The following is a 22,520-nucleotide window of genomic DNA, read 5'->3' on the forward strand; positions in this document are numbered from 1 at the left end:
ATGGTTCACCACCTCTTCCAATTTCGGGACAATCTGAATACCTAGATAAGTAAACTGATTCACATTTCTAAAATGGCAGGTGTATTTAGGTGGATTCATCCTTTCTTCTGAGTTCAAAAGCATTATAGAAGATTTTGATTTATTGATTAAATTGGCCTGCCTTTTAATTAAAAAGAACTCAGTTATTTGATGTAAAGTATAAAAAGATCATGATAAGCATTCAAATGTTACTTTCACCTCTTAATTGAAACCGGTCATTTGTTTTTATTTACAATTTGAATGTATGACTGTTACAAATATCAAAGCTTTTCCATTTTTTCATTGGTCCAGGTATAAAAACCTCTTTGCAGGTGTTCCCCACCTCCACGGCTAGAGGGCGCTCTGATGCAGCTGGCCTAACCTCTGTTATCCTAAAAGCAAAACATGGACAGCGTCAGCATGTTCACTCCACTAATATAGTACAGCTTCGTGGAAATTCGACTGCGCATGCACAAGGATTTCCGATTTATCTTACTCTATACGGATTCAGTTTAAATGTAACGCTTATATTCAAGATTTAATAAAGTTACATGAAATATTTAAACTCAACTGTTAACGTTTACATTCAGATGTAAAAATTGATGTTTAACATATAATTGATGTAAATGTTTGTAAATGTAGGTGTAAATAGGGTAACAATGTTTGTATATAATGTTTTGAGCGTAATATGCAATTAATTTTAGCATGCTTAAGTTTACAATTAGTACCTCATAATAAGTGTAGTAAAATTATATATATATATATATATATATATATATATATATATATATATTTTTTAATATTAGAAAGATTTCTTATTATCAAGCTAAGGAATGTTAGGTAGAGTTTTATTTTGTGTGACAGCCCCAGGATTGGCCCTATCTCCTCCTTCCCTGGTTGAATGTTTGTTCCAGGAAGTCAGAAGGTGGTGCTGACACCTCATCATTGATGCAGTAAGTCAGGCTCATGAGCTGATAAGCCTCACTCTTGTTTTCTTGGACTCTGCTTCATACACTCGTGCACTACATTGCACCTCTGAACTTGATCAAAGGTAAAATTTATTTTAAATTTCAAAAAATGTCATTGTTGTGTTTAGTGTGACACAAAACACTAAAACATATTATATACTATATTACAAAACAAGCTCAGGTAGACAAAGCTTTCATAAAGTTTGACCAAATATGTAGTTTTTCATCTTCGCGCCACCCCATACCAACACATTGCTCAGTAATGAGCAATCTCTCATCGACAGTCAATTTAATTAACTCCCTTCCTTGAAAAATCCCACGCCCTTCTCCTCCTGACTCGGCTGTGGCTGGCAGCTCAGTGTTGAATGTGTCCTGCTGGTCGCAGTGACTGCATTGATGTCAAGCAGCACGGAGCCCATCACACACACAGTCTTTCAAATGGAAAATGGACCTCAGCTGTTGATGCAGTTCTTTTAATTTTATTTACGTACATCATATTCACAAGTTTTGTTTTCTTAACCATTTTCATTGGCTTTGAGAGTATTTTACCTTCTTTATTTTGTCTTCTTCTTACTCTTCACGAACCTCTCTTTTTTTAAAGGTATTAAAAAACATATTAATGCTTATAGCACTGTAGCTTGTATGCTAATTTTATGGTAGTTTTACTTTAATGGAGAAAAACAGAATATCAACCAAAAAATTTTAAAAATCCAGAAAAATTTCATTACATAAAAGTTAAAAATTGAACGGCTTGTCAGTGAGTGAAATAAGTATTTGACCCCCTACAAACCCACCAGAATTGGGCTCCCTCAGATTATAACCAAACAATCAATCAATTTGGGATATAGTCCTAATGTGCACAAAGCACACCTGTCCACAGAGTAAAATTTGGCCATTCTAACCTCTCCACCTCCATGGGTGAGACCAAAGAGCTGTCGAGGACGTCAGGCACAAGATTGTAGACCTGAACAAGGCTGGAATGAGCTACAGGACCACCAGGTCTTGGTGTGATTATGTAAAAATGGAAAAAAATATCAAATGACCATAAATCACCCTCAGTCTGGAGCTCCATGCACCATCCTTAAAGTCGAGCATGGAGGTGGAAACTTCATGTTTTTGGATGGTTTTCTGCTAAAAGTATAGGACGACTTCACTGCATTGAGGGACCAGTTGATTGTAAAATCCATGTATTGTAAAATCTTGGACAAGAACCTTTGTCCTGAGGATGAGTGGGTGGGTCTTCCAGACATGGCAATGACCTAAAACACAAAACCAACGAGTGGCTAAAGAAGAAGCATGCGAGGGTCATGGAGTGGCCTAACCAGTCTCCAGACCCCAGTCCTGTAGAGAATCTGTGGCAGTAGCTGAAGCTTCAAGTTGCCAAGGGGTATGACGTCAGCACGAGGGGATATCGCTAATATAGTTATCTCTGGCACTCAGCTCTGGCTGTGAGCACAGAAAGCACAGCTACCTGCTGTTCAAACCTGCTGTTTGCATTAGACAGCCAATAAGAAACAGGAGGAGTTAAGACAGATTGTTTCAGACAGAGGATGAACTTGAGGGCTACACTTAAACTGTGAATCATGCAAAGCCACTCTGACAGACTCCAAGACTCCTGATTTACAAGAAAAATTAAAGACCGTCAGGAATGTTTTCATTAGCTCTGCAGGAAGACGCATGTTTGAAACATGCGTCTTACAGGATGGTGGCACACACACACACACACACACACACACACACACACACACACACACACACACACACACACACACACACACACACACACACACACACACACACACACACAGAATCAATCATTTCTCTTGAAATAACATTTTCTTTGAATGCAGATTCAGTTCTGGCCTTTCAAAGCTGTTCCTGTTTGTCTGCTTCCCACCCCTCAATGGGGTTTTAGGAGACTGTTGCCATGGAGACAGAGCCATACCTCCATCTGTCCCCGGCTTCCACTGGTATGACCAGAGATTTCCTCCGAGTCAATCACACACCTCCGTCTGGCAGGACATGTCTCACATGGGAAGTCAGCGGTCTCGCACATACTCAGAGGAATTGTGGTTGAGTATTTGTGTGTGTGTGTGTGTGTGTGTGTGTGTGTGTGTGTGTGTGTGTGTGTGTGTGTGTTTACCTCTACAGCACAGACTACTTAATAGGTGTGTCCTGGAAGTCCTGTGGGATTACACACCTGTGTAATGTCCGGACGAGTGTCTGTCAGAGTGGCCCCAGGACACCTGCAGCAAACATAATTTTCACCCGCCTCTCTGAGATGGTGCAGGTGTGAATCACCATCTCTCTCCCCTCCCCTGTACGACCCCCGGTCATCCAGAAATAGCCCCTGTACATGAGTCAGGATCCCAGCCCACCTGATCTCTGCGTCCAACCCTCTGTAGATGACATCCGTGACAGCATGAGAGGTGCATGAGTGCTGGCTGAAAGAATGTGACAGGAAATGTAGAGAAGAGGGACTGACATGGAAAAACGTTAGAGAGGGGATTCAAAGCCAGCAGGCAGTAATGGGGGACTCCAGAGGGATACAGGAAACACGGAAAACTACGAAAATGGAAAACATGGGATGTGAAAGAAAGATGTGAAAGAGATGACTAAGTGTGAATCTTCAATAAAGATGGCACCACTCCTTAAGGGATTTAAAAATCAAGTTTTTGTTGTTGGGATTGCTTTACTTGGAGAAAGAGTTCTGTATTTGAGGGTTTACACATCGCTCCCACAGTGCTTCTTAAATTGTTTTCCTCTTTCTGTTCCCTTTTTATTTCTCTAGTTTAGACAGAAACACAGTGAAATGGAAACAGTCCTCTGTAGAGTGGTGCAGCTGTTCACATTCACTCAGTTGAGAGCTGCAAGTTTGTGGGGTTTTTTTTATTTTTATTTTTTTATTTATTTTTCACATTTTGTTTAAAATTCAGTTCAGTTTCAGTTAATTTCCAGAGTAGATTTGCTCATTTTGGTAAGTTTCTATTAATGTCAGCATTAGTTTACTCTTTTGTTGAATGGAGGAGATATGTCAGAGGCAGGATTTAGGAAAACCAGCAGAGGTATTACAGTAAAACACACAAAACCTTTTAAAAGCAGTTGTTTAGATGGCAAAAGTCTCAATAAACACGTCCACCAACGCTTCATCAGCTAAGTTTTGATAACCAATTTTACAAGGTCAACAAGTACTAAAACTAAAGATATTTTTACAAATCTTTTTTATATTACTTGTTAATTGAAAAAATAATTTCATTTAGTTAACTTTCCTTAACAGTCTATTTATTTTTACTTTAATTAACTAAAATGTTTTCTTCACATATATTTTTAGTTTTTAGTTTAGTTTTAGTTAACTATAATAACCTCTGAAAACATTGTCAGCTACAGGTACTTCACAGACAGACAGTCACGGGCTTATAAATTTCCCCCCTAATTAATTGACATGCTGTTTAGAGAAAACAAGCAGCTCCACTCTTTGATATTTTTCACTGTCCTCTTAGACTAATAAATGAGTGAACTCTGTGAGGTCTAAATTTGCATCAGTAATGACCCCGATCCTAACCTAACTCTGTGCAATCAAATTAAATAACTTTTGCTCTTCAAAAAGGTTCTCACAATGACTTATTAAACAAAAAAATCACTTTAACTGGCATGCAGGTACTTATTTAGTTTTCCCCTCAAATTGAATTTCTGAATTCCACAATTTATGAGAGTAGTGTTAGTGCTGGAGTTACAGGCTTAAATGAAAAACGGTCATTAAAATAAAGCTGGCATGTCTTTGATCAATTATTTCGTGGTTGTAACAATGGTTCTTGCTAATAAATGGGATCCCTTTGGAAAGTCTTTTTATTCCCCCTTAAATAAAAACAACACTGTAAAAATAATGCTTTTATGCAGCCTTTCTATGAATAAAGGCACTGATATTTATGGGTTTGTTTGCCATTTTTCTGGAGAATGCATTTGTGGGTTGAGCAGCAGAGTTGAGTGTGTGGGTTGCACCCATGAAAAACTTGCCAAATCTTTCCTGCCAGTGCCAAACACCTTATTCTGTGACTGTCATGGTCCCCGTGCCTGCTCGGCTGGCCCTGTGTGGCTACATGTTATGTTTTGTCTTTTCTCTCTCCTCTCTCTCTGCTCGCTGCCTGGGCGGAGCTCATTGTGAGCTCCCGGCCTCCACCACCTGTAGGCAATCACCTGTGGCTCCTCACCTTGTTTGCTCCCGCTACTTAAGGCAGTGACTGAGAGCACCTCGCCGCTGGACTATTGAGTAACGCTCGTCAGTGCTACTTTAGCCTCAGCCAGTTTTTGAGCTCTGTCCGTGAAAGTTCCGTGCTAACTCTTGTTCTCTGTATGCAGATTTCTCGTGCTTGGTTTGGAGACTCTGGACGCTTTTACCGACCCCTCTCTGCACCCCTGGGAACCCTGGCCCCCTTCTCCTTCACCTGTATATAGTGCACCTGGAGTGTGTAAATAAACCTGTTTTTCTGAGATTTCAGTCTGCGCCGAGTCCTCCCTGCTCCTCCGTGACAGTGACCAACACAACCACCATAGGTGACTTGCGATAAATGCTGCATTGAAGAATGGGATACCATCCCACAGCAGTGTGTGTGACCAAGCTGGTGGCCAGCATGAGGGGGAGGTGCCAACCTGTTGTGGCTGTGCATAGTTTTTCCACATGGTACTAAGGTCCCTGTTTGTTAAATGAATAAACTGTTAAATCACCAATGTGTCCTATTTCTTCAGACTTCAGACTCTTCATCCAACCCAACAAATGACACCAATCAAGAGTCAATAGCAGAACAAGCTGCTCAACCCACTAATGCCTGTTTCTTACAAATGTCCCAACATTTGAAGGGGAAATAAACGGCTTTCCAAAGGTGTCAGATTTATTGCCAAGAAGCATTGTTACAACACAGGAATAATCAACCAGACACAAAATTCCTTACTTTTTGTGCTAAGTTTAAAATAAAAAACAAATGTCTTTGCATGCATTTACCTCCACGTCAAGTGCAAACATTGTTACTTACACCTCACTTCATCAGTAATAACAGCACATCCATTTTTCAATGCAATCTTACTTTTGAACTTTATTTAAAAAATAAAGCAGTCTTTATAATTTTTCTAATATCGCCTCAGATTTTCTGAGTATTTATCTCCCTCACCAAATGGGACGCGCACATCCACACTCGCACGAGTGCAGCTCCAGTACACCTTAATCAAGATTATTATGGTCTGGGATGTGTTTAGTTTGGGTGTACAGGTCCTCTATTTGTTAGAGAGTGTTTAATATCATCGTAAATGTACATTCACTCCTAGTTTACAGGCTTTTATTTACTCCAGCTCATAAACACTGAGCAGGCTGGATCCCTTTTAATCTGCAGCCAAAGTTTTTCTCTTTCTCTCTCTTTCTTCTTTGCCCACCTTCAAGACACTGTGGCGTGACGTCGCCTGTTTTCTAGCGGGTGCACGCGAGTTTTCACACAGGTGCTCCATCTGCTTGCCAGTGCGACTATTTGGGGCGATAACCGCCTCGCTCCTGAGCAGCTCTGTTAACATCCTCACTTGTTAACAAGCCCCTTACCTTCCCAGAGCCAACCTCTGCCACCCGCAGGGAAATAGCAGGAGTTTGCTTAACCCTGTAAGCCTGTAAATACAAATTTTTGAAGTTTTTGAAAACTTTTTCTTTTCTCTTAAAAATAAGAGTTGACAGTTAGTGTACAGCTGTGGACGGAAGAAAAAAGATGCTGGATCGCTGTTATCACAAACTGCTGCTGTTTGGATGCCTGGTTTGTCTTCTGGTGACTGTTGTAACTGCAGACGGTAAGTAAACATTTGAAATCATTGAAATAACCCGTACACCTCGTTGTAAAATTATTTTCTGATCTAATTTTGTCCGTTTGCTAAAGCTGTGGTGGTGATGTGCGCCAATTACGCGTAGCGCGCCAGCAATTGGCACCAAGCCTGTTAGAGTCAAAAGGTGTTCTAAAATAAATGTTTAATGGCAAAAGAGACAATTACACCACACTATTTCTCCCGTTAAACCCGCACTTTGTTCTTTGTTCTAAGCCAACCCGTTCTCACTCCCAAAGCGTAACATTTTACGCTAGGTGACAAATCGTCACCATATTACGTTTTCGGCTACCCACCACGTTCCTAAATGACGACCTCGGAAAAAGAGGAAATATGAGAACCGTCTGGACTGAACCTACACATGTTCGCTCTTTTTCTTCAAATCGCTTAGAAACACGCTATTTAACATCATTAAAGTCCTGGTTAAGGTCAGGAATAAGGTTATGGTCAGGGCTAGGGATAAGGTTAGGTTTAGGGCTGGAATACAGGGCTGGAACGTCTACTACCGCGGGAGCGTCATTGCACTGGATTCCAGCAATAACCCGCCGCGTACCATAAGAACGCCGAAGGTCTCCTTTCGCGTTCCTCAGGAACGCCGCGGGACGTGACAAAACGTCGACATGTTACGCCTCGGGAGTGAGAACGCTCTGTCTAAGCTGTGTGAGTGGTCTGCTTTGTCCAGCAGTCATTCTCAAACCTTTAGAGTGCACGAGAGAAGATTATTTTTTTTACTGCTTTGTTGCTAAAAAGTTTTCTCTTATATTATTTTCAGTGGCTGATTAGCAGGGCTGTCTCTAGCCCTTTTTATGCTCTGGGCAACTTTAGATTTTGGTGCCCCCTCGTGGATCGATAGCTATATAGGTTTTTGAGAAATTTCATTTAGTGCAGGCGAGCCCTCCAAACAGCTTAAAAAAGATGCTTCTCTTCCATGTAGCTTAAGGTTACTCGACACACTGTCATAATATCTGAGATATTTATTAAAAATGAATAATAAGCAGTCCAAATTGCATTCTTCTTTTATTTGTGACTTTGGGATCTAAAGATTCAGTGAATGCACAGAGAATAATTTATTTAGAGGAACCTAAATGTAAATGTGCTTTCATTGTTACAGTTGTTACAGTTTCTGTCTTATATAGTTATAGGAAACATCCTTGATGACACTCCTGCATATATGGACCAAATTGAGGAATGAAGATAGAAACTTAAGATTGACAAGAAAGAATATTGTGAACTTAATTAAATGGGTCAAACTTTTATTGACAATAAAACAAAAGTGATCTTGCAGCTGGTGGCAGTCATTGACTGTGACTGCTCACCTGTCTGAAACGTAAAAAACTGATAAGAAAAAATTGTTAACATCATCAAAAATTATTAATAGCTATAAATAATTACAGAACTGCTGCTGTGTCATCTGCTGCAGCTTTTGCCACAAGGTGCGGCAAAAGGACACAAATGCAGGGCTCATAAACAGATGTGTCAAAAATAAAAACCAAGTCCAATGAGGCAAACACACCAATAAATCCAAAATAGAAGCAAAACACACTCAAGAGCAGGTGAAACAGATGCAGATGGGGGAAAATGAAACCGTAAATACTCAGAGACACAGTGAGGACTAATCAGGGGGAGTGGAGAAAAAAAGAACTGAAAATAATTAGGGACAACAAGACAAGGGAAGTAAAAGCAAATACAAAACGATAAATGACTGTCAAAATAAAACAGGAAGTGATAAATCAGGGATAGAAATTTAAGCATGATGCACAGAGACACCAGGGACACTAAACGAATATCGAACCATGAACTTAAAACAGAATAATCGCTGTAACAGAATCATACAAACAAATGACAATATGTCTCCGTCTACAACAGTCATCAAAACTGAGGCTTTAAAATGATAATGAAAAGAAAGCTAAAAGTTCTTAATAAACAACCACAAAACTCAAAATAACCTAAAACCCACAGATGAAAGACAGCTGTCTTTGATCACGCCTCTGCAGATAACTCTCTGAAGTTGCAGGTATTCAGTAAACTCAGAAGAACGACTATAAGCAGCAACTTCAGCTCCCGTGCACAGCTTGTCTCACCAGTGCCCTCCTACAGCCTTTCAGCAACACATTTTTAGAGAGCTTGTCTGGCAGAAAGCCTCGAAGGAAGACTTCTCCTCTGTGCCAGATACAGCTTATTTTGGTTTATCTCAGAGTCGTGTAAATATTTCAAAAACGTGACTCCTGCGATTATGAACCTGGAGCACATTTCTGTCCTGTGTTACTGGACAGCCGTGATGTGAGAACAGGGTGGTAATGACAGGACCGGTATGCTGCTGCGATCGCTCCTGCAGTCAATTAATGATCACAGGGGGGTGAGCAAAGCAGATCCTTGCACATCCACGACTGTGCCGCTGAGATTTCACACTCACGAGTGAGGCTTTAAGAAGTCCTTAAAAATATTTACTTCCTACACATTCTGCTATTATCCTGAATTTGTTTGTATAAAATGTTATTTAATGTTAATCTCCTTGCATTTCCTCAGGTCGAGTGTTTGTGCTGGACCTGAGGAACTCCTCTGACCTGCAGGGCTTCAGAGATGCTGAGCAAGCTTGTGCCTCGCACCGCGGCCGCCTGGCATCAGTAGAGGAGCTTCGTCACGCTGTGGTGGAGTGCTACTTCTCCCCGTGCACCCGCGGGTGGCTCTACGGGGGCTCAGTAGGGTAAGAATAGCAGCTGTCTTCAGAGGAGATGTCAGAGGTCATTATGGTGTGTGTGTGCGAGACGGAGGTTTCGGGAATGGATGAAAGAGAGAGGAAGTAAAGAAAGCGAGCGGGGAGATAGAAGAGTGACACATTTCAGGGGGGAAAGAGAAAAAGCAGAGAGAGGAAGCAGAGAGGGAGAAAGACTCCTCTGTTTCTTCCTGGAGGAGGAGGGAATTCTGAGATGGGGTGTCATGTCGACAACTGCCTCCATTTACACCTCTCATCTCCACGGCAACGACACTCACAGCTTTCAGAACAGAGCAGATTTGGGCCTGGAGGAAGAGGGGTACCCGGTTTGCTTAAACGGAGATGAAGCTGACAAGTGGTGATTATAGGGATAAAACCTCATGAACACTGTTACTGCTACTATAGTATCCTACACTGCAGCTCCTAATAGAAAAATGTATGAAGAGTATGAAACATGTTCCTTTTAAATGGACGCAGACACCTGGTGAACACATGCCTGCTTTTAATGAATAATAGTTGAGATGCTTTTTTGGGTCCATTCACAGCAAAGCGTGCTCTTTGTTTGACCAATAAATGGTTAAGTTGACCCTGAAATTCTCGGTGTATGTAAGCCAAAATCCAAATGATTATTAATGGTTGTTCTAAATGACACGACTACGAGTTCATTCAAAACTTTTACGTAAAAATCCCCCTTTTCTCTCAGTGTAAAGACGTTTAACTGCACATTTTATCTCAGTACGAGAAAAAGAAGTTCAGTGTCAATAGGCTGTCTCAGTCTTACTACATGATAAAGAAAAGTTGCTCTATTTAATGAAAGAAATCTGTCAGCATGACAGAAATGTACATAAATCTACAAATTATAAAAAGTTCTGGTAGCTCATGGCCCAGACTGTCCTATAATTATAAAAGAAAGCGTTATAAAGTTAAAAAAAAATCATTTTTATTGATCTATTGATTGATTTGTAAAAGCTTTTATTGTTCTGTCATTTAACTGTTAATCTGTTACTCTAGTTTAGTATGAAAGACAGTGGGGAAAGTCTTCATCATTGGGACAAGCTGTAAAATGTATAAAAATGTCGTTAAAACTCCAAAATGTATGCCCTCGATCACATTTTCAAAAAACATCCAGTGCGGCCCGGGTTGGCGTCTCTGCCAGGCCAATTCTGACCCCCGGGCCTTATATTTGACACCCCTGCTCTACAGTATATTAGAGACTATAAAATACAATTAGTCTGTGAGTGCTGGGGTTCTTTCACAGATTTCTTGAACCTTGTTTTTCATCAAGGTTGAAGGGCATTTAGCATATCCTGCTGTAGTGACCCTTTGTGAATAAGGGAGCGGCCGACTATTCCACCTACAGGGCTGGTCAACCACAACGAAACTCCCAAACTGGAAACTTCGTTATAAAAATGAACGGAGACTTCAATGAAACAATTGAGAAATAAAGCCTTTCAGGGGTTAACCTGGTTCAAAGTGCCCACCGAGTTTCTAACATACAATAATATGCTTGTAACATATCTGGTTAGGGACGTATCATCTTTTCCTTTTATACACCGCTGGCTCTGTACATGTTGATCAGCGGACATCAGCTTTCACACTCCCTTACTGCGTTTCACACTATATCACCCTGCTACCACAGCTCCGTCTGCTGAAGTCAGGAGCTACACACCTCCTTTTTGGACGGCTTATTCGAGCAGTGACAATGACAGACGTGGAATCTGACGTATATTCAGATACAGTGAACTTTTCCTGTAACTTTTTCAGGAAACACAGACAACCTTGGTCTGTGTTGGAGGCAGTTTTGCAGAAAAGCACCAGAATGTTCTTCTAATATATCAGGAAACACAGAGTAAGAAAAGCAGTCCAACAGCTGAAGGTGCTGCAGTCATTCGGACATTATGCGCTGATTATTTATGGGCTGTGAATTTGCAGAGTGTGTGAGGGAAATACGATTCACAGCCGATTCATCCTCCTCTCCTGCGTGGTCTTCATCATAAATAAATCATCACTCTGAAGCGCAGCATGGTGGTTCCTAATATATATCTAGCTCATCAATCAATGTTAGTTAAAGGTAAAAATACATTGATTGCAGGTATTTTATTAATGTTTTTGTCTGTTTTTCTTGTCCCTCCATCCTTTTCTCTGTTTTTTTTTTCCTGTTTTGTTGCCCACCTTACCACACACACTCCCACTGGTTGTGTAAAGGCCACCCTCACCCACTCCCTCACTCACATGTTGGTTGCTTAGATGAATAATTGTGTCGTTGGTGTGTGAGCTGTGATGCTTCCAGACTGGCGTCAGTGCCAGTTAACCACCTCAGATGTGTATGACATAAGTCTGTAAGTCTATTAGGAGCTTTAACAAGTGCCTCCTACGCTGACTCTTCCACCTTAACATCTTCTTCTGACCTGTCAGTCATTTTGTACCTCTGTACACCATTATACAAGAAAAATGAATTAAGGCCGTTTCAGATGAATGCGTGCATACTTCTGGGTGTTCCCTGTAGCAGTCACGCACTGTCAGGTGATGGATTCTTCTCGGGCACAGATACCTGCAGGGATGAAAGTTAAATTTTTAAACAGTCGTCAGTGTTTTTTGCCTCTCTGAGTGCTTTCTCTGTGATTTCTTCTTTTCTCCTTCAGACTCTCTCCCCCATAAAGCAAAGCTAACATGGCACACGCATGCAGTCTGACCTGCTCCACTCTCTCAATGCACTGCTAGTTAAGCCTTTATCAGGACAGTACGGTTGAAAGATGAGGGGAAACCTGGGAGAGAGAGCAGGAGGAACACATGCAGCAAATACCTTAGGCTAGATTCAGACACGGGCCTCTGCAATAGTCTTACAGTTTATGGGTCGCCTGTTCAATCTGCTGAGCTAAACTGGCGCCCCTGCTAGTTACATTATTTCCAATTAGTGATGCTTTGTTTAGATCAAATGCACACCCAGTGTCTATTCTATAGAATGATTCTTAGTAACTAATATCACCAATCAAACTTGCTGTTAAAGCTCATATTTCTGAATTTTCCCACAGGACTGATTGCTACTGCCAGCCTCTGTGGGAACATAATCTGATTGGCCTTGTCTTATCTGGTGTTTTTGAATGATAAACGGGTTAATAATGTGATTATGCTGCAACATAAATGGAGTATTCACTCAGCTTTAGTAGCTTCTGCAGCTTGTAGGAGCTGTGCTCATTCAGTCCCAGTGGAATATGCGCTGCTTTATGTCCACAATGTTATGACTTCTCTATTTGAAGTTGGCTGTAACCTAAGGCTTGTTCTCTGGGAACATCTATCCATAATGTATCAGCGTGGGATAACACTGTGCCAAAGGCTACAGCCGCTGATACTGCAACATATCTGAGTCATGATGTGTGTTCCTGGACCCTGATGTCATACTGCAATAATATTTAAATGGGCAACAAATCAAGTGGTGGTGAATAAACTGTGTGCGTAGTCAACTTTCCCACATGCGCACTTAATCAGAGGTACAGCTTTAGATATCAGGGGTGGAGGGAATATGTAGAGGAATGTTTCAGTGTTAATCACAAGTTAATGACCTACATTCATAATCTCCCAGAAAAAAATACAAAAATAAAGCCAAAAAATATATAATACTCAAAACATTTCCAATGCATTGTATTCAGAATTCTACTTTGGAGCTAGCTCTTTTTTACATATTGTTTTAGTCCACTGGTTCCCAGCATGCTGGTCAGGCCTGTAAATAAATGATGGCAGACTGGTAGACTGTAAATAATTGATGGATATTATTCATTGGTTTGCAATCCACTGCTTTGAGGCATTGTGGACAGTCTTATCTTGGCTTTTTTAAAGTGAGGTGAAGGTCTGACTAAAGAACCAAGAGCAGCTACACAGCCTCACTGTGAAATACAGCCAGACATTTGACCGCTTCGCCTTGGGCATTTTTAATCTGTAGCTCTGCTCTAAAAGAACGTACGTACCTGGGCCTGCCTACTATCCTTGAAAACGTAAAATGATTGGCTAGAAGTGTATCACAGCTCAGGAAAAAAAAGCACCGAAATAAAGCACCGAAATGTGCGCTGGTTACTACCGTTTATGTCAGAACCGGTGCCCTTCCCTAGTCACAAAGATGCTATAATAAACTTTTCATATCTACTCAGCAAACATTTCAACGCTGAATGACTGTAGCGATAGTTCTTGTTCACGGCTGAAAACTAGTTCAAAACTAAAAAGCAAACTCGATGTTGGAGACACGACCTCGACACTAATTCGAGGTACTTGTTGAATGTTGCCTGGATGTTTAAAAAAGATAAAACTTGTGTTCTACAATCTTGTTATCACTTAGATGAAACAATTAAAAAAAGAATCTGATAGAAAGAATGAGAAGAGAAATAGCAGCTCTGTGGTCATTTTGACAGCAAATTTTGATTCAGTTTTATTAGTAGTTTTTAGATTAAAACATTAATTAGTTTCAGTTGACTAAATACCATAAGATTATCCTAGATTAAATCTAAAGTTGATTCAGTTGACTAAAATGTAATGCGTAAAATTCTGTCATGTTTTTACTGGTGAGAATTGCTCCACATTGTTTACAAAGCATCTCATTTGCAATGCACCAATCTAATCTATATTTATCCCTCACTAAGAGATGTTCAAGTCAGACCATCTATTTGGGAGTGCAAACAACAACATCTTGTCCAGGTCCTGCTGAGTTTTTGGAACTGAACTGCAACCAGGTTTGACCTGGGAGATGATTTCAGGGTTTAAGCCATGTTTGCTGAATTACTCTATTGAAGTGAACATAAGTGTTCTGATAATGCTAGCAAGCTTTGTTAGCAAACTGTGCAGGTACATCACACACGGACAGAAGAGCTCAAAAATACTAAAATTATAGTAGCTAAAATTAAAGCGCAAACCTCTTTGGAGGTAATTAAATAGAATTAAATAGACGATGACTAAATTAAGAATGCTCAAAATGTGCACAAAATATAGCACAGCTGTTACAAAGAGAAAGAATAGCAACAGAGACCAACAGACGCAATTGTGAAATGCTCCTCTATAGTCAAGTCAGTGTTATGTCACGTTAATTAATGAGAGTGTGAACATGTGACTTGATTTTATGCAGTATGGATATCATGTCTGTTTATTTCCAGGACCACAGTGTGTAATGTTGTGGGCGGTGTGCTGAAAGCTGTAGAAGTGAGGACAGAAAATGGCACAGAGGACGCAACGCACCTGGACGCCTTCTGCATCAAAGACAAAGGTCAGTAAACCCACACGAAAACATACACAGTACGTAAGGATCGTAGAAGAGGAATGGTAGTAGCGATCAGGACATGAATGACTCAGGTTTGTGTGTGTGTGTAAATGTAAATGTGATGTGAAACAACTGGATCCATGAATGTGTGTTAGTTCTGATGCAGCTGAAACTAAAAGACACACATCACATCTGGCACATCATTGCCAGGTTTTGGATCAAAACTTGGAAGATTTCTCTTGTCCATGTGCCACACACCCTGAGGTTGGCAGACACTCTCTGCTGTGGGAGCACATGTGAACACTTCACATCCATTTGATACAGGCAAACCAACTACACAGCTTATTGTCTAGTTATGGTTGGGTATATTAAATACAGGATCCCTGGAGGCACCATTGTCAGGGAAACCCACTCACACCGTTACACTGAACTAATTAAAGATTCCACATTTAATCTGAAACACGTAAAAAGAAGTTGCACTACAGTCTATAGTCAAAATGTCTTTTTGAATAACCATATGGGGGATTTTTAAACTTTATTTTACATTTTAAATCATATTTTAGTTCATAATAAACAATAAAACACTTGTTATTAGAATTTAACAATATATTATGGATATAATGCAAAACAAACTGTATTGATCTTTAATTATCTTAATTATCTAAAGTCAAGTTGGCAGCAGGGTATCCCAGATATCTTTCTCCCCAGCCACACTTTCCAGTTGCTCCTGGGGGATACAGAGACCTTCCCAGCACAGAATAGATACATAATGTCTTTAGCAGATTCTGAGTCCACCCTGGGATCTCCTCCCAACTGGTGCCCCTGAAAAACCTCCAAAGGGAGGCACTCAGGAGGCATCCTAACCAGAAGCTCGAACAACCTCAACTATCTCCTTTCAAAATGCAAGCGCAGTGGCTCTACTCTGTGATGCCCACAGATGTCTGACCTCCACACCCTCTCTCTAAGGTTAGCCAACCACCCTGTGGAGGAAACACATTTTGGCCGCTTGTTTTTGTGACCTCATTCTTTCGGCCATTACCTGGATTTCATGACCGTAGGTGAAGGTTGGGACGTAGACACAGAGATTCTGCTTCAACAGTCCGGTAAAATGTCTTCATTACTGCTGATGCTGCATCAATGCGCCAATCCATCTCGTGCTCCACCTTCCCATCACTTGTGAATGACATCCCAGGATGACTGGATTCTCTTGCTTGAGGCAGCCTTCCTCCCCATCGTTCCACTGTACTCTGGCAGAGAACCGTTGCCTTGGATTTGGAGGCGCTGATTCTCATCCCACCTGCTTCTCACTCGGCTGCAAACCGCTCCAGTGCATGCTGAAAGTCACGCTCTGATTAAACCAACAGAATCACATCATCCACAAAAGCAGGGGTGCAATTCTGAGGTTCCCAAAGCAAATACCCTGCTCACCTCAGCTATACCTCGAGATCCTGTACATGAAAATAAAAGTAGGTTCAGAGACAAAGCATAGCCTGAACATGCAAAGATGCAGACACAGAATTCCTGGCATTCCTTCGCCTGAATCCAAAGTTCGACAAGGTTCGAACCTGCTTTCCATCACCCTTGATGAAAACTTTAATATGCATAGTTATCCACAACATTATCCATGAAGATTGGACCAGATTCTGTTTAATATTCATGCTTTATCCTCATGTTCTTAAAATTCACATAATTCTTTTACATAAAAGCTTTTGCTTCATGTCCAGAATTCATTCGTTCATTCTTATTACACATGATATACTGATATTATAAAGCTGATAAGCATTGGTTGACATTTACAGAGAACACTGTTTCCTATGGAATAAGTATAACAGCTCTATTACTAAATACGTGCATCTATATGCTTGTTGCTGATAGATGAGCCATGTGGAGACCCCCCATCTTTTCCTAATGCACGCCTGCAGAGTCACTCTGGGTCCGAGATGGGAGATGAGCTTCTGTACACATGTGTCCCAGGTTACGTGATGCCCGGTGGACACACAGCCTTTAGCCTGCTGTGTGACAGCTGTGGGGAGTGGTATGGACTGGTGCAGATTTGTGTTAAAGGTAAGAGGCTGTTGTGGTCAGAGTTTGATTCTTTGTGTTTGAACAGACTCTCAGTTGTTAGCTGGGATGGAAATGGTGTTACTGGTGCTTTAGCTTGTGTCGCTAATCCTTTATAAAGGCAAAATGCATGGCCTGTGTGGATTATTAGCTAACAGTTAATCATGCTTTTAATCTAAAGCAGTCGTTCATAAACTTTCCAGGGAAAACTACTCTAGATTTTAATTTTCTTACAATATTGGCAGCTATGTTTAGTTAATGGAGCCTCTAAAAGGTCACAAATATCTGTTTTCTACCCAGACATTTTGAGGTCCAGCTTTGATCATAATCTCAAACCATTTTTCTTTTGTGTTTCTGATTTAAAGAACTGGCTGTGTACCAGGGGAACTGGTTCAAGAGTGACACTGACATTTTGCTGGTTTGGAAACAAGAATCAGTGACGTCAGGGTCTGCCAACCCAGCAGCCAGATTATGTTAGCTCAGTATGATCAGTGGAAACAGATGGCAATAGTTGGCTCCAGCTAAAGGTCTCAAAATCTATCCAGCAGTGCCACTAAATGTCATTGAAAATACACAAAACAAAAAACAAACATTTTTCTTAGGTTTTGTGTAGGTTTTATTTTCTATTTCTTGGTAGGACCGTGACTTTTCAGAGCCTTGGCATCATTATGAAGCTACCAAAGAGCGGAGCAGAGAATTTGCAATGCCTATCTACTGGAGACTGCCTTTGGCATCATATTTAATTAAAAGAGGTGGCATTGAATATCTTGGGAACTTTTGCTAACTTTCTTTGAGTCATAAAATAATAAATAATAAATGTAGATACTTGATCTGACTTGAAAGTTTACACATTTCTATTTTGTCTTTCTGCAGATGAGGTGAGTCACACAGACTACGAGGACAAGTTCACAGATTCCTACATAGAGGCAGAGCGCCAACCTGAGACACCATTAGAGGCTCATGGCGATGTACACGAGGAAGTGTATGGAGCTGCGTACCCACATGGAGAGATGAGCGTGGAGCAGCAAGAGACGAGTTTTAGAGCCAAAGCTGAGGAGGACCATCGAGACCTGAGCAGAAAGCTTAAAGTGGGAGGAGAAGTGGCTGAAGATAGTGAAATATTTGAAGGAGCTTTAGTTAAACGAGAAAAAAATGAGGAACGGGCTGGTGAGGACTTGGTAGGTCCTCGGACGAGGCAGCAGGAGAGAACTGAGGTGGCCAAGATTGATACAGTGGAAGCCACAGAAGCACCCGTCTCTCTTCTCTCCCAGAAACACATGTTCTGGTTCCCCTCTGAGACCTTCCAGGAGGAAGAACCTCAGGTCTTCATCAATCCAGCCACGCAGACAACACAGAGAACCTCTGTTGACCGATCTGAGGAGAGCATTGAGCACACGAGTCAAGAAAGGCCCTATCGTCAACATCCCGTTGATGCTGATGATCCTGATCATGAAGGAGATGATTTTGATGATCCTGACACCAGCCGCCATGATGACCAGGACGACATCCTTGAAGATGACCACCATGACGATCAAGACGGCAGCCACCAAGAGGAAGACCACGATGAGCACAAGAGGCAACCAGGTCAAGATGAAGATTTGGACAAAAGGGAAAGCCATGAAAGCTATGACGATCACGAGGAGCATTATGACATGGGCGAACATGAGGAGGACCGTGATCGCAAGGAGTACGACGATCCAGATGATACTTACGACGGACACAAAAGCCAGGAGGATCATGATGATCATAATGGAGAACATCATGAGGTCTCTGAGGAACATCTGGACCAGGATGACCATGATGACCATGATGACCATGATGACCACGATGACCGTGCCATACATTATGACGACACCCATTATGCTGACCTTGATGATCACGATGATTTTGGACACAAAGACGCTGAGAGCTATGACGATCACGATAGCCATGAAGATGATAGTCGTCGGCATGTTGTTTTTTCTGTGGTAGCCGATAAGCATCAGAACGTCACTCAGAGGGGAGCAGACGGAAAGTCAGCCACAGATGACACGTGGCTGGACGGTTACCCTGTTGTTTTCGAAAACGGTGACTCCGTAACAGAGAGGGTGAAACCAGAGGATAAAGACAGAAGGAGATTTGTCAAGACGACGCCCAGACCCACTGAGGTGGAAATTCCTAGACCTTACACCAGCTCGCCCAAGGAGCAAGAGTCTCTCACCACGGTGCGTGAATTCGAACTAGGGGTTTTAGAGGAGGTGTGGCCTGACTCCATCGGGACCCCTGCCCCTGACCTTCTGGAGCCTTCAGACTCTCCTTCATACTCTGAGACCGGAGACTACAGCACACAACAAGCAGTTCCCACTGACTCTTGGATGGCTGACATTACCGATCATCCCTTCCTTGATCATGGCCCAAGCCCTCCAGTGCACAAGGACGGCTTAGTGCTCAGCCTGCCTGGTGAGACTGGGGAGAGGGGAGAGCAGGAAGGGGAGATGGGAGAGACGATCTGTGTGGATGACGCCTGCCCTCCCCTCCCTCCGAGCTCTTCCGGTCGAGGCCCCACTGTGGCGGCCATTGTTGTGGCGATTTGTGTCATCGCAACTGCAGTCATTGTCGCGGTGTGGTGTTACCGACGACAGCAGCAGAAGAGTTCGGCGTATGAGATGAATGGGAAGGGCCAAAGTCAGGCCAGACAGGGCCAACAGATAGAGATGCAGCAAAAGGTGTAGGGGAGAGAGGTTGGCACAGACACTCTTCCTTTGGGAAGGATGGGAAGATTCAGTTGAAAACTGTTGATCTTAGGTATAAACTTTAAAAAAGCTAGCACAAAATATTGTAATGATGCTTAACATAGTGAAACTTGAATGAAACAAGATGGCAATAGTCCTGTCACTTAGTAGTTCTGAGGAAATCCACCAGTCCTTGTATGTTATCCATGATTTTTAAAGCTCTGGCATCTACCTGGACATAAACCAGGCTGGATTCAACTCCAGAAGCTGAGAAGCGAGACTTTAAAGATATTAACATGTAGGAAAACCACAACATGAGGCACAGCACTGCCTGAATATAGGAACTGAAACTTCATTCTCCAAAGCTCTTGGACATTTTGATGAAGATTTCTTGCTGTTGTTTTTGTTGAGTGCTTGTATTATTGCTGATGTGCATTGTTTGATATTCTGTGTATTGTGTTTATGGAAAAAAAAAAGGTCTAGTTCACCACAGGAGGTTCGCGGGAGGACATGAAGAGTACTGAGAGGGGTGAGATGAAAGAAAAGAGGCTGGTGAAAGGTGTAAATAAGAGGTGGAGTCTGATGGGAGAAATATTTCTCGTCTGTGTTGGTTTTGACATTCAGCTGATGAGACATAAAGAGGCATCCAGATTGCAGACTCAGCCACATGTATGCGTGTGTGTGATAGTGTGCGTGTGTGTGTCGCAGGTCTGTGCAATCCGCCAGCCAGCAGTAAATTATGTTTGAAGGTACCGACCGAGGAAGCAGAGTAGATCCTGACATCAGTCCAACTAACCACAGATTAAACACTGTGGTGAAAAAGAACCACAGCCTCAAATAAATACAGTTTAAATAGAGTTTCAATGCAGCCAAAAGTTTAATAAAAAGTGCATTTAGATTTTCAAATGATCAAAAATAGGACTCCACTGCCCTAAAACAGAGAGATTGATATACACTCAAATACCACTTTACATCCCTTTTATTCTAAAAGGGACTGTCTTAATTCTTCATGGCATAGATTCAGCAAGGTGCTGGAAACGTTGCTCTGAGATTTTGGTCCATATTGACATGACATCATAACACAGGTACTGCAGATTTATCGGCTGTAAGTCCATGATGTGAATTTCTTGTTCCACCACATCCCAAAGATTGCCTGTTTGATTGAGATCTGGTGATTGTGGAGCCAATTTGAGAACAGCTGACTCATTGTCACGTTCAAGAAAGCGGTTTGAGATGATCCGAGCTTCGCGACGTGGTGTGTCATCCTGCTGGAAGAGGCGTGCACAGGGACGAACATGGTCGGCAACAATACTCATGTAGGGTGTGGTGGTGAAACGGTGCTCATTTAGTACTAAAAGGGTACAAAGTGTGCCAAGACAATGTCCTCTACACCATTACACCAGCAGCAGCCTGAACCATTAACGCATGGCAGCATGTATCCATGAATTTTTATTTACACCAAATTCTGATCCTACCATCCTAATGTGAAAACAAAAACTGAGACTCAACAGACCAGACAACAATTTTACAGTCTTCTCTTGTCCAGTTTTGGTGAATTTTGGCCTCAATTTCATGATCTTACCTGATGAGAGTGGTACCCAGTGTGGTCTTCCTCTGCTGAAGGTCATCTGCTTCGAGGTTTGACGCCCTGTGCAAAACTTGGTTGTAACGAGTAGTTATTTGAGTTACTATTGCCTCGCTATCAGCTGTCACGTTCTTAAATCACCTCTTTTCTCCATTGTGATGCTCAGTCTTAACTTCAGCGCGTCATGTTCGCATGCCTAAATGCCTCGAGCTGCTGCTGTGATTGGCTGATTGGATAGTTCCTTTAATGAGGAGTTGAACAGGTGACCGGTGAGTGTACACACACATATAATGGCGAATGTGTCATAAATCATTACACTATGAGCAGTTACAGAGGACTGGACTCTGGGAATATTTGCTCATGTCTGAGTAGATATCAGTGTTGTGACAATTTCTGCCAAACAGAGATGAATGCATTCAGGATTTTTAAAAATACTCTATCATTCTTTGTTATCGATGTGCCATCTTTCCATATGTGCCAAATATTTAGAAAATGTAAAAGAGCAGATGTAAATGGATACAAATAGTCATGTTTGTGGTCAAATTTCAGTGTTTTACAGTAGGAATGTAAATAAAACAGTATATAAGGGTAAGAGCATGGGAAGTGATTATAATTATTGTCAACAGGGACCGCTGATTAATAAAAAAGAAACTTAATGGTAAAGAATTTTCTTGCATAATTTCAAAATCAATAACGAACTGATTTACAGGAAATATCTTAATCTGTTTCCTTCATGGTGTCTGAAAATGAACTGACGTTAATGTGGCGAGGCCACGGGGAATTATTAAGTACCTGACGTCTGTGTGTTTCTGTGCATATGATCTGTGACTGTATTGACTCGCTGTACATACGACAGCATTACCAGTATGTGGAAATACCTTGTTTCTTGTTTCACAGGTGGCATTACAAACCACCCCTCATATCTTACACAGGGTACGCTCATCTCCGCGACGTCTGCTCGACTACCTTTTACTTCAGCTGTGATTACCGCGACTGTACTCGCCCACGCCGTAGGTTATCAAGCAACGAACTCTGTGGCAAAACAACAGGTTTGCCACATGAAGGATGCCTGAAGAAGGGTCATAAAAATAGACGTTGTTAAATTAAAAGCGTGACTAGTTATTTGCAGCATCGTCCTCTCAGCCTTATGTGATTTATGACAAGATGAAATGTGTACTGTATGTGTCTTCACAAATAAATATGTGGTATAACTCTGGCTTCTAGTTTACTTTTGCTCTGGGTCAACTAGATGCACTAACTTATAGGAATCTTCAGTTGTTATCTTTCTTTAGTATTCACAGCGGACACGGCAAAAGATGTTACTCTGTCTTTTCGTCAGGACATTTTTAATGCTTCTGCTTCTCCAAGCAAAAAG

The 22,520-nt window shown here is 41.6% G+C and overlaps 1 protein-coding gene across 1 annotated transcript; it reads left to right on the forward strand.

Annotated features, from left to right (window-relative positions):
• Nucleotides 1-6,487: 6,487 nt before the first annotated feature.
• Nucleotides 6,488-22,361, forward strand: susd5 (sushi domain containing 5). The gene is made up of 5 exons (XM_080862888.1): nt 6,488-6,806; nt 9,363-9,540; nt 14,685-14,794; nt 16,664-16,852; nt 17,723-22,361. Exons 1-5 carry the CDS (start codon nt 6,728-6,730, stop codon nt 19,558-19,560), a joined length of 2,394 nt encoding a protein of 797 aa, XP_080719014.1. The 5' UTR covers nt 6,488-6,727; the 3' UTR covers nt 19,561-22,361.
• Nucleotides 22,362-22,520: the final 159 nt, after the last annotated feature.

Source organism: Rhamphochromis sp. 'chilingali' (genome assembly GCF_963969265.1).
Source record: "Rhamphochromis sp. 'chilingali' genome assembly, chromosome: 17".
NCBI lineage: Eukaryota > Metazoa > Chordata > Actinopteri > Cichliformes > Cichlidae > Rhamphochromis > Rhamphochromis sp. 'chilingali'.